Genomic DNA, 14,214 nt, shown 5'->3' with positions numbered 1-14,214 from the left:
AGTGACCACCACGAACCCATACCACCATGATGACGTCACACGCAAAGTTAGTCTTGAACTGGAGTGAAGAACGAACGAGAAACCAACCAACATTTTGATCGAAAGCGAGGCCGGGGACTTTTTCGCCTGAATCCTGCTAGACGAGCCGAAAAATATACGGAATGCAGCGGTCGGCAAGCGTAGCGAGAGCTCTAAGCCGAATAAATACATTTTCAAGAACATGTAGGCTACATTCTTTCAGGGTTGTTGCAATTAGAAGCGGACATCTCTGTAGTAAAGTCCGGTAAGTTTGCATGTTCATGTCGACATAGTGAACATCCATCCCAGCTGTACGTGTATGTAGTCTCGACCGACCCTGGCCTGGCATCTCGCTTGTTTTCCAGGGAAATTTTCGTGACTATAACACCTGCATATCAAAATCGTGAACATCGAATAACTCGATCAGGGATTCCCTTTTCAGATTGAATTTTTTGCTCATTCCAAAGCATTTACATTTTTCAATCACGGTCGTGTTTCCCTTATAAATATACGAAGTCGTCCGTATCGTGTGATTTTGACATTACGTAACAATTTTAATGATATGGACATTGTAATTTACAACATGATTATATTTTATAGAAATTATATAGACAACGTAATCTTCGATAGGTCTGTATGCTGTGACTATACAAATTAAACCATAGATCCTGCATACACGATCTACATGGTCGATGGTGAACCCCATAACATGGCATAACTAACTTTTATTGAACACATATTGCCTGGCCATGAGGGCTATAGCACCCGATTATTACACCCGAGGGACTGTGAGTTACCAGAATCACATGCTATTTCCCTCGGCCTTTGGCCTTGGGAAATAGCATGTGATTCTGGTAACTCACAGTCACGAGGGGGTAATGAACGCTTAACGGGTGCTATAGCCCGAATATAGGCCAGGCAATATGTGTTTTATAATATACCTCATGCTGTGAACTCGCGGTGGCAGATGACATCGTCAGAAGCTGCCATTTTGACCTGCTGTGAACGCGCGATGGTCACGTGACCATGTAAAAGTTGATGGAACTATTTCCCTAGGGAAATAGTCATTCTATTTTCCTATCACGTGACTGATTCTAGCGAATCATGGCACATCATTATCACTAGGTATATTATAAATTTGAATATAACTGTACACCTCTTTCATTAGTGTGCAAGACACCCCGCTATTTTTCAACCTGGCTGTCCATACAACCACTCACTCATTGTCATGCCACTCAGTCTTTGTCACTCTTCCATATCTTAATCTAGCACACAAGTAAAATTGGATTGGAGTGGTACTAGCCGGGGTACTATTAGTATACAAATGTCAGAACCAAGTCCAGATTTACTTCGTCTGTAAGCAGGACTATGAGACCTCCTGATTATTTAGTGGTTTTATGTAAAAATGGACATAAAGAATATAAAAGAATAGTCCATTTTTACAGTAAAATATTGCATCCCCCTCCCCCCTCTCTGTCTGTCAGGCTGTCTGTCTGTCTGTCTGTCTGTGTCTGTCTGTCTCTCTCTCTCTCCATCTCTGTCACTCAGTTTCTTCTCTGTCACTCTCTATTTGAGATCTCTCCAAAAATGTATCAAAATTTTGTATGTTATTCAATTACAACAGTCAGTGTAAATCTATGTACATGTAATAATGCTTCCACAAAATCCAGGCCACATTTGTCATTTTTCATTGTAAAAAATCAAGTACAAAAATGTATTGGGCTTTCTTAAATACAAAATGTATTTGGTACTCTAAATTAAGAATTGCACAAATGAATACATACAATGTAGTGAGTTTCCATGTGCTTGTGTTTTCAGGTCACCATTGCATAGGCCAGCTGTATTCCAAGTGTACAGAATTAATAATGTTACACAAGTTAGATTTCTCAGTTCAGGTAAGACAGGTTTCATTTCATTTGATATACTTATTATCAATAAAAACACTGAAATTCATAGTATCAAAGGAAAATTTCTCCTCACAAAGTCAAGTACTTTTTCAGAAGCGAATTTCAAATTTTCTTCTACATTCCTGTCAATGGTGATGAAACATCAGCAAAAAATTTGGATTCACTTCTGAAAATGATTTGACACTGTAATTAGAAATTTTCACTTGATACTATGAAGCCAGAGTCCATGAACATTCATTCTCACACATAATTTATTCATCTTTGGTATGAAGCAAAACAACCAGAGATTATGATGGAAGATGATAAACATAGAGTATATGACAATTGTACAAAACACAAAGTTTTCACATACGAGTGTACAAATGATTAAAATGCATGAATTTTACAAATAATCTTGAAGAATTTATAAGTATGACATCTTTGCCATACTCGTGATACAAAAGTGAGCAAGATCAAGGTTTTGTAAAGTCATTCTTCCTGGCCTGGAGTAGTATCTAAAAAGTGATCAGATTAGTTTTGAGAAGTTTTTGTGAAAATTTATCCTTTTCTGATATCAGGGTTCTCAAACTTTAAGTGAAACACTGATATTTATTGAGAATTTATAGGGAATTACAAATTAAAAATTACTTAATTGGCTTTTGTGGAGAACCAACGGCAAGGAGTAATAGTGTACAAAAGCATATTCTATCAGTTTAGATTGTCTATTTACTGAAGTATAGAATGATGTATATAGATGTAGACAGGTCCTTGGTGTATTATTTCATGGTTTACTGTAATGGGATGAATGTCAGTTATTAAGACTGCCACCAAACTATAGTCCAGAATAATTGAAGGACATTGACAATCTTCCTGAATCCATATATACATGTATCTACCTAGGAGAGAGCATGATGTTCTTCAAGGAAGCAACTTCAAAAACCTTGGGATGCAGTTAGCGTCATTACACCATGAAGTGCAAGCTTTATGTTGGGAAGAGACTGTGTACATGTATGCAACATTTGTAGTAACACTTGCACTTATTTTATGCACTTGGTACAACTCACTAGTACTTGTTAAGTTATAGAGGACTGACAAATTTTGTTTTATTCTTTTATTTTAGAGGATTTACCTCCTCACCATAAAGTCCCATTACCTGCATTATCACCTACAATGGAGACAGGTACTCTCACAAGATGGGAGAAACAGGTAAAATGACTTTGTCTTAAGTTACCCTTCTATTGATTGTCCACTTGTGTAGCTACAAAGTGTATTTGGAAATCACTGGTATCCTTGAAAAAATGATATGGAAAATTGCATGCCAAGACGTACATGTATTTTATCTGTTTTACATGTAATTGTTTTTACTAGTAATTTTTTCACTGTATTTATTTATTTATTTATTTATTTATTTATTTATTTAGTTAGTTAGTTAGTTAGTTAGTTAGTTAGTTAGTTAGTTAGTTAGTTAGTTAGTTAGTTGATTGAACAAATAATGTTCAAAAACCTAATATAAGATATTGGAATAAACTTGAACATTCTAGAAGTTATCAAACTTATGAAACTCTTGTACATTTTACTCACCTGTATATGCCACCCAGTTCAATGTAAGGAAATGAATGACAAGTCATTTCAATCCCAGGCCTTTTTGACATGGACCTGTTAGTTATCAAAATTTGTATGAAAAATTAACTTTTCATTTTATGGACTTCATAGGTGGGTGAGCGTGTAAATGAGGGTGATGTTCTTGCTGAAATAGAAACAGATAAGGCAACTATGTCGATGGAAACACCAGAGGAAGGTTATCTTGCCAAAATTTTTGTTGCGGAAGGATCAAAGGAAGTTCCAATTGGAAAGGTAGGTGATACATGTACCTAAATCTTTCTGTGTTTCATTGTCAGGCTTTAGCATTCCAACCTACAATAACAAAATTTACTTGTATTAGAGGGTATACTGATGCCAAGCATCCTTGTTAAAAATTGGGTATTCATGTGATTACCATATGCAAATTTTTAAGACATTGCTAATGCATGTATATTTAAGCAATAACCCCCGCCGAAGGCGGGTATACACGAGATTTTGGTACAATTCGCGACATATAGCACGAGCTGAATGGCGAGTGCTATATGGAGCGAATTGTACCAAATTCGAGTGTATGCCCGCCTTCGGAGGGGGTTATTGCTATTATATTATATCAAAATATGTGTCTATTTCTTCTAAATGTGATTCTGTGGTTATTTATATGCCTGAAAAGGCGAATTCGCACGTACAGAAAAAGATCGTCGGTAATAGATCGTCGGGAACGAGCATATTTTGATGAGTGGATACGTTCATGTCGCCCAAACACGCACACTGCATGAACACAAACCATACACTACATTGCATTACATTGATAAATTACTTTATTTACATCATATAATGCATAACGAAAACGCGTTGAAAACTAGCAACGAAGAAAACGGGGCAAGGGGTCAAAGAAAGTAACAATTTTGTTTGGATATTTACATAAGAACAATACAATCTTGTACACTGCTAAAAATAGATGTCTCGGCGTTGAATCAGTGGAATCGGAGAAAGCTCGAGACAGTAAATCAGAGACGCGACATTACACAGTCTACTTTAATTTAATGGTTAACAAATTGAACATTGACTGAACCTGAAAATGTACAGTTTTGAAATAATCCTGACGCACTTGACTGATGGTTAAAAGTTAAATTGGTGTTGTTTGATTCAACGAGAGCAGGACGCTGACGGCTCATTGCATGGGAGAACTTGTACCTTATCAGCCATGGCCAGTGATGTTGAAGCCACTGATCGATCGTTACTTTCGATCGCAAGGTCATCAGTGGAATTATTTGGACTACTGTAACCTAAACTATTGTACAGGATACCTGACATACCTTTACTCTGAGGAAGTGTTAACTTATTGGTATAAGAACGAACACTAGCTTCATTTTTGTGAGTACTATTCATATGCTAGTTTAGGGACCCATTTTACCACTGCCAGCCGTGGTAAAATGGGATTTTACCACAGTTATTATCCAATCAGAATGGCGCATAGTAGCATGATATAATATAATGTTTTATTTAGCATGGTAATAGTTTCTTTGTTATATTTCTTTGTAGTTGCTGTGTATTTTGTCTGAGGAGGAAGGTGACATAGGTGCATTTAAAGATTATGAACCAACAGAAGATTTAGATGGTCCACCACCATTACCAAAATCTCCAGAAGAACCAAAAAAGCCACCAAAGGTAAACCAATCTCTACATTTCTTGTATTATTTCCATTAAAAGTTCAGAAGTCATTCGATATAAGTGTTTGGATGAAGAGCTTCTTTGTTGACAAATGTGATGTGCAGTGCCATATTGCGATCATGATGTACATGTAGTAACCTTACCCATCTAAAGCTCAGACCACCACATTAAATTTAGTTTATTTGCAGAATGCCTGATTTCACTTTGGAACTCAAATCATTCATGAGTATCGTGAATTTCTGCTGAGAAACACAATTTTGTTGAGTGTCCCTACTTACTTACTGGCTACACATTTGTTGTTTTGGATCCCAAGGCGTGCATTTATTAATGTGACTGCTGTATTTGAACATTTTCACCTGATTGTAAAGCATATTTATGATGATTTTGATAATACAATAGAAATGAATTATTGCATATGATTTCTTAGTGGATGTTTTATCTTGCAGCTGACAAGACCCCCTCCCCCTCCTCCAAGACCACCCATTCAGATGACACCACCACCACCACCCTCTCTTAAACCAGTAGTGCCAGTTACCCCTCAAACTCCAACACCAGGTGGTAGAATAGTTGCCAGTCCATTTGCCAAGAAGCTTGCTGCTGAAAAAGGAATTGATCTCTCAGTAAGTTGATAAATCTATTTAGAAATTTCACACATGTATGCTTTACTACATACTCTCCTTATGTTCACTGTCTATTAATCCATTTATTGTCCTAAAAGGACAATCTTACATTTACAACCAGTGAACAGAAAACATACTGTAATACATACATACATGTACATTGTACATACATACATACATACATACATACATCAGGGGTGAACAAATCATTTTGTGAACTGGTGGTCCCCGGACCAGTGCCTTAAAAAATCCAGTGGTCCTGCTGAAAGAATTAGTGGTCCGTGGTCCTTGGTCCCGCTAACGTGAAACATTAAATCTTGCCTATGAATCTATATATTTAGACGTACACCACTTATAGTTGAACAATACCCAATTTATAATGATAAATATAAAGTTGACATGCTTGGTTTCAGTCAATTGACAATTCTATTATATTTGTAACGGTTATTTTTGACGCATCGACGAAACGAAAAATATTGAAAAATATTGGATTTCACGAAGGATTAGAAATTTGACAGAAATATGCGACAAGAACATTGAAAAACAGTTTTACTTGGTCATGATTGCAGTATGACGACAAAAGTTGTACTACGTTTTGTCAAACTTGTCTGGAAACCCCAGATATTGCAAGCAAATCATCACAATTGTACAAAGAAACTGACCCCTTCAAAGTTGATCCTATAAAATCTCACGAAAAAAAAAACTACGAACACATACATCGCCTGACTAGGAGTCCTTGTGTCCATGGTGTGACTGTGTCGAGATAAAATCAAATTTACCAGTTGTCGAGGCTTTGGAAAAAGACCTAGGAACACATACATTGTCTGACTAGAGGGAGTCCGTGTGACGGTATGGAGATAAAATCAAATTCGCCAGTTATCGAGGCTTTGGCAAATATCTTATCACAGTGCTAAAATAGATACTTCGTTGACTATCTGTAAGTGTAACCCTAGAATCAGAATGTTCATTTGGTGTCATGCTGGTCAGTTGTTTTCCATAGCTCAAAAGATTGACCATTGTCCGTGTTGTCCATTTAAAACTTTACAGCCATTCGCGTTTCAGATGGGTCTAAATTATTTACGAGATGGATAGCCACACATTACACAGCAAATCTACTTGGGAAATGGTCGTTTATTTGAGAGGTACTACCGTAGTGTGGACACTGACGTCCTATGTTTACAGATAGTAACAGATAAGATATCGTGGGAAATGCCTTGGCGCATACCATTTCTGTCTAGGGTTGATCTTAACACATTATTTTTAGTTACACCTAAATTACATGCAAGGAGAAAATAAAACAGGTGGTGTATATTTTTGATCGTGTAATCTTTTATCTATTACAAAGTAAACGATAATAAGCAGCATAAATGCTCAGATTTGGAGTGCATTTGTGTTATGTGTCTAACAAGCAACCCACACACCCGAAATGGAATGAGCAACATGTGTGCACACATCTGAGCTCTGCATCTGAGGTTCGAGACCAGCATATTGCAGAAAGCAATGCAGGAGGACTGGTATGGTATTGTCAACCCTTGTAAGTCATTGGAAAAACCAAGATGACAGTCAGTGATTGCTATCATGGAAGTAACTGAGGTTGGCAAAAATGATGAAACCTTTGTTATTCACTTGCCCAGTGGACAAACTTGGTAACTTTTGTCCCGGACTTTTGTGGGATAACATGAAGTTTGTGCGTCATTTGGATGACTTCATTTCATGAAAGGGGTTCTATTATAAATCATTTGAAGCTCCTTTATGAATAAAAACAATAATACAATCAATGCTGACAGTATGATAGCAAATAAAATGTTTCGTTTGATACATTTTAATTATTATACAATGAAATTATTACTCTTGTCTTCCTAATTCTTGTGTCCCTAAACCGGTATGTCCCTACTAGTAATGATATGAGCCACATGTGCGTTGAGTGTTATCTCCTGTCTATCATTTCACATTGTTGTTGATTCAGTGAAATAAACTACGATGTACGGCCGCTACTATGACGTATTGACGCACCACCAGTCATTCAACTGTCAAAGTTCACGCCCCCTCTCTATAGCATATTGCTGGTTTGAAGTCGGAAGTCACCTGATAATACTTCATGACCCATCGAAAGGTCATGCAAGGCTTGTAGTTTTAGCTCCATCGTGATCGTATTTCTTGTTTGTTCACATTCAGTTGTTGCTGTTCCTACTTTTTAGCATGATTATTTACAGTTTAAGGTACTGGTCCGACGGACCAGACAAGGTCAAATTTGTGTGGTCCGCCCAAAAAAATCACTGGTCCCGGACCTCGGACCAGTGGATTTGTTCACCCCTGATACATACATACATACATGTACATACATACATACATACATACATACATACATACATACATACATACAAAATGTACATGTACATGGCATGCATGCATCCATCCATCCATCCATCCATACATACATATATATAGACAGACACATACATACATACATACATACAACCCCACCCATCCTCATTCACTCACATAGACACACATTTATACACACACACTTGCTTAAAATGTAACAGCTGAGTGTATATTTCAGATGTTAATGACATGATATAAAAGCATCTTGCTACACTAGAAACTATTTGATGCTTTTGTATTTCACATAGATGGTAGCATTTAATAGATAGATAAAGCTGTGTCAGCAGTTACGCAATGTTCGCAACTGATTAGTTGGACAAAAATATTGCAATATGCTGCCAATTACTGAAACAGTAAGGTATAATAACATCTAACATTACGAGAATGCATGTTCATTGACACTAGGTTCATGCTTGCATGTAGTAAATAAAAACTTCTGCTCACTTTGAGTCAATTTGCTTCCAAGAAACCTTTTGGCTGAGTAACAATATTCATTACTAAATATTTTACATGGTTCTATGATGAAGATTCATCTCTGTGAGGTGATAAATTAAAAACGTTTTGTACTGTAGAAAACCCTCCAGTATTAAAATCATATGACGATATGGAGTACTTACCAAACTCTTCCAATTGATTTTTGTATAGCTAGTAGCAGGTACTGGTCCTGGGGGAAGAATTGTAGCTGTAGATATTGAACAGTTTGTACCACCTGCTGTAGCACCCCCGGTGGCAGCACCTGTGACACCTACACCTGCTGCAATGCCATCACCACCAGCAGCTCCCCCAACTGGTGTCTTCAGTGACTTGGAACTTAGCAATATGAGAAAGGTAAGTCTGATAGGTAACAACATTCTTTAGTTGGCTTTTAACCCCCTGCTGGTCTAGTTCATGTAAAAGATACATGTAATGTGAGTGGCAGGATTTTATGTTTAAAAGTGTAATTATGGCCTGATATATTTGATTTGAATGCTGAAGCTTTGATGACATAGACATACCCATGAAATTTTGAATGTTGTGGATTTTGGCCTTTTCTGGCCTCTCACAGTACTGAGTAGCTATTTATGCGCTCATGTTTATATTACTGCCACCTAATTAAAGAAGATTAATCCAAAATGTCGGTGTTGTTGTAAGTTTTAGTAATGATATTAAGTCTACAACATTTAGATTCAATATTGTCTTACTTTTAAACAGACAATTGCTGCAAGACTAACTCAATCCAAGCAGTCTACACCACATTATTATCTTACTATGGATATTAGAATGGATAATCTTATGCAGTAAGTATATATGTATATTAACAGTTGTACATAATTATGTACATGTATGTATATTTTCATATGGTGTGTAAATTACTCTGGATTATATATTTCAGCACATACTATTTCTACACTTATGAAGAAAACAAATTTCTTACACTTATGCACCAGTTTATGTTAGAGGATCAATGATCATAACAGCATAACTGTGTAACATAGTGAAATCACATTACCTGTTAGTTATTCATTTCCAAACGTTTTGAGATGGATGAAAGTAGCTATCTCACCAAGCAAGACTTTCCTCTGTGAAACACCTGCTTAGTTGCATGGTTGTGTAATTTTAATGAGGTCTTTATAATAACTTCCCCAATCTTCTTACTTACATGTATGTATGTATGTATGTATGTATATATGTATGTATGTATGTATGTATGTATGTATGTATGTATGTATGTATGTATGTATGTATGTATGTATGGAAAAGCTTAGGCTCTTTAAGTACTAGTTTCTCCTGCTTTCTTTAGTATAAGAAAGAAAGTATACTCCAATAGCTGGTCATTTGGGTGATTATCACCCTCTGAGTTAGCTTTAGGTGTTTCCTTTCCTTTTGCCCCCCCCCCCCCCCCCCCCTGCTTTCACAATGCTTTCTATTCCTTCCATTGTGCTGTAGTATAAGAAAGAAATTGCAATGACAGCCATTAGTGTGGCACCCCTATAGGCGGCCTTGAGTGTTCCATTCTTTTTTGTTTTTCTTGATGATTGTTTTATTTGCCTCCTTTTGTAATAGCCCACTGTTAGTATGAGTAATATATTACAAACAATACTTTCACAAACACAGAGTTTGCTATATTATTTGAAGCCATGATGTCAATTTTCTCAGTTGACATCAACTGTCTCATGCAGTGTTAGTAAAGATACATCCCCCATCCCCCTGTCTGAATGCGTAGAGACAAATTTATCAATTATTTTGACCTGTGCCAAAAACTTGTTCCTCATGTTGATTTTGATTGGTTGTCTCCTACAGACTTAGAAAAGATTTAAATGAGGTTGTTAAAGAAGATGGACTTAAACTGTCTGTTAATGACTTCATTGTCAAGGCAGCTTCCCTTGCTTGTCTAAAAGTTCCTGAGGCCAATTCATCCTGGCAGGAAACATACATCAGACAGTAAGTTCATGATTAAATATATATATGTGCATATCAAGGTGTACGTTTATGTACATGTGTATGTGTAGGGGAAGGAGGCATAATGAAATGAGGTACTGGGAAAGCACCGAAAGTGTAGTATTGAACCAAGCAATAGAAAACCTGGTAGGATAGAGATTGGAATGTGAATGTTTTAATCCTTATAAAGGCTGCAGTAGATTGTATGTTCTGTAGGGAGTTGAGAAAGTATAAAGGGCTGTTGTGCCAATATAGATCCGAACCAGAGGTAATAATTGTAGAGCGCTTTGAGAATAGAGTGGGAAAGTGCTATTTACAAAAACAACATTATTATTACTACTAAAACAAACTTACCAATTGCCAAATTTACCAAGTGCCATGTAAATAACAATTTGTTACACCCTTTTATTTTTTTAGCTATTTGCAAATACTGCTGTACTTGAAAATCTTTTGAGATTACTGATTATTATGTAAGATTACACTACTAACCCCCCCAAAAACCTAATAACTTAAAACATGTGATTTACCCGTTTTAGATACCATACTGTAGATATGTGTGTTGCAGTTAGTACTGATAGGGGACTCATTACACCTATAGTATTTGGTGCACAATCTAAGGTAAGATTGTTTGAGATGGTTTGTCATTCCAGATATGCTGTATCTTGGCCAACATTACACTAACTTCTAGAGTTATATGTGCTCATACAGAGACCAGATTCAGGGCAGATTTAAGTTTGAATCCATCAGTCTGATTTGTTAATATTTTATCATTGAGGCAGTATTAACCTCACCAAAGAAAAAATGTTTTTGCCAATATAACTGCTGAATGTTGTTTACAATAATGTGTGTCTGGCTGTGTGTGTGTGTGTGTGTGTGTGTGTGTGTGTGTATTCATATATTATACACATACACACACACGTGTACATGCAAGGGGGCAATAAAGTGTAATTGGAGTAAACATAATATTGACAAATATACACTAATTAGTTGTCATTGTAAGATTTCTTGGTGTTATCATTCGTAAGGCAATTTTGTTGCATGCACTTATTTCATTAAGTCTGTTTTCCTTCCAGGGTATTTCAACTATTAGCTCAGAAATCAAGTCACTAGCAGAAAGGGCAAGGGCTGGCACCATTCAACCTAAGGAATTTATGGTTAGTATGAAACTAGATGAATTTCTTTCTTTTTTTCAAAAATGATAAGATAAACTTCTGAGAGAGTGGAATCCATGTATTAAAATAAAGCAATGGATGGAATGTATAGAATACTGTCTTATGGTGTCCCAAATACTGATATCTTCAATTACAAAATGACTACTCGATAAAATGTCTTGTTAAGTGCAGTTTTCCGAATATTTTCAGAATCTTGTCTTCATCTTCATATACAGTGCATTCACTATATCTACTACTGTACATGTATGTATGGTGTTCAACATTTTGTACCAGCGTTTCATTTGAATTCCTTATCACAAATTAATCAAATACCGTGTTTCTTCTTCAAGGGTGGTACGTTTACAATTTCCAACCTAGGCATGTATGGAATTAAACATTTCACAGCAATTATTAACCCACCACAAGCCTGTATATTAGCTATAGGTGGTGCACAGAAAACATTGGTTCCTGATGAAGACAGTGAGGAAGGGTAAGTGTATTCATGAGTTTTTTCTGTTATTTTTTGCATGATTCACTCATCTTCTATGAAAGATTTGCCAATCTTTATAAAATCTATTTTGCATGATTTTGCTCATTTGAATAAAAATAGCTTTAGAAAGATTGGCAAATCTTTCATAGATGACGCCTGCTGTACCCTGGAGCAATTATTGGGAGTAAACAATGTTACAAATGTACACGTCTTCAATAGCCGCAACATTTGTTGGTCTGGCTTTCTTGAGGTGTTAAGCAATATACTTCCCATGATTCCTCACTTCATTGCACAGCAGGATTCTTGTACACCAGATTTTCGAATTTTCAAAGCTATGTTTGAGAGAGGCCACATGATTGGTAGACGGAGTTTTCCTGTATGCCTGTGCAAAGTTGATTTTGATAAACTCATATTGAATGCATAATTAAGTATACTGCAAAAACTATATTTCCAGAGATTTTCTTTTCACTGAAATGAGAATTAGCTGTTTAGCTGTTTTTTCTGGAACTAATTTTCACTAATTTAGGAATATGTGCATATTATATTCGATTAACAGGTATTTTCAAGCAATGTTATGTTTAGTGGAAAACAACACCACAAAAAAGGAGAAAATACTTTCCAAGTGAAAATTTAGTAGTATTCAACAACAGTGAAATAAGGATTTAAAATTTTTTTTTTTCCAGATACACTGCAGCCAACATTATGAATGTTACCCTCAGTTGTGATCACAGAGTAGTGGATGGTGCAGTTGGAGCACAGTGGTTACAACAATTTAAAAAGTTACTGGAAAAACCACAGACAATGCTTCTATAGATGTACATAGAAGTTAAACTATTTCTTTTTAAGAATGTGTAAATTATAGTTTAAGAGAAAGGCTGATTCTGCTACAGCTAGGTGAATGGGACACGGCATTTTAAAAGTGTGTGACTGTGGTGTACAAAATGTATATTTTTTTGGCCAGTTATAACTAATATGGATTGTATGTGGTGTATCTCATTCACTCGTTTGTCAGTTACTGCTTGCCCTGTAGTCTTCTATGTTGTGGTGTAGTAACAGGTCATTGCTATTCAATGTAATGAATTACCATAGCGATAAGACTTCGCTATCTGATCAGACATTTAGCCCAGCCTTTTGCTATAAACACCCTGCTATTCAACATTTGAAGTAGCTTTAGTAATGTTTACTGCAGGAAATAGTGTTGGTATCCGTCACAAATTGACAAGCACTTGTAATTCGCTATGAATGAATACTCATTAATACTTTCATTTCAAAACCATTTGACCACGGCTCAACACATTTAAATGTAAATCTGCATCCACCCTTACACCTAATACAAGCCTGGGAAAGCAATTGCATGTACATCTTTAGTTTATATCTAAGCTTCATGTGGAAAAGCTTCTGAGGTTAATTTCAAGCTCTGTCTTTAGTCTTGGCAAATGACATTGTCAAGCTGGACAGCCAAGTCTGTGGGCTACAACTATCAAGATTGCTTTCCACAGGAAAAAGACTGTCTTCAAATTATAGCAATTCCATAAACCTGGTTCATTTATTATGAAATTGCCATCACCTTAGAGTACACATTCAGGAATTACAAAATTATAACACAATACAATAACACTTTATGCTGTGCTTGAGGGCAGAGCAAGGTCAACTTATTCTCACACATGCCTAGAGTAGTGTATGTGGAGTGTGAGGAGCAAGAATCATTGTGTCGACTGAAAATCAACTGTTATTTTTATGACTTGCATGAAGTGGTGAAATTCTTTTTCAGATAACAAGAATTCAATAGAAAATCTCCTAATTTACAAATGTACGTCATGCACAAATTTGCACTAAATATTTTATTTTATAAACCATTCTTAGCAATTTAGTTATGTTTCCAATACTCTCTTGCAGGAGATTTGTGAATAAACCTCTTTGAGTATGACACTTGTTGCTGAAATGTGACTGATTTGAGAAAAGTAATCTAATTTAGGTTTAAAATAGATAATGTA

General features: G+C 36.1%; 1 protein-coding gene across 1 annotated transcript; it reads left to right on the top strand.

The window, feature by feature from the left end:
• Positions 1 to 109: 109 nt before the first annotated feature.
• LOC144444161 (dihydrolipoyllysine-residue acetyltransferase component of pyruvate dehydrogenase complex, mitochondrial-like) lies at positions 110 to 14,172 on the top strand. The gene is made up of 13 exons (XM_078133572.1): positions 110 to 283; positions 1,837 to 1,913; positions 3,025 to 3,110; positions 3,618 to 3,758; positions 5,028 to 5,153; positions 5,603 to 5,776; positions 8,807 to 8,989; positions 9,353 to 9,438; positions 10,442 to 10,582; positions 11,116 to 11,197; positions 11,653 to 11,733; positions 12,081 to 12,220; positions 12,904 to 14,172. Exons 1-13 carry the CDS (start codon positions 162 to 164, stop codon positions 13,031 to 13,033), a joined length of 1,569 nt encoding a protein of 522 aa, XP_077989698.1. The 5' UTR covers positions 110 to 161; the 3' UTR covers positions 13,034 to 14,172.
• The last annotated feature ends 42 nt before the right edge of the window (positions 14,173 to 14,214 follow it).

This window comes from Glandiceps talaboti, chromosome 13 (genome assembly GCF_964340395.1).
Source record: "Glandiceps talaboti chromosome 13, keGlaTala1.1, whole genome shotgun sequence".
Classification (NCBI taxonomy): Eukaryota; Metazoa; Hemichordata; class Enteropneusta; family Spengelidae; genus Glandiceps; species Glandiceps talaboti.
This window is presented reverse-complemented; position numbering and strand designations above follow the sequence as displayed.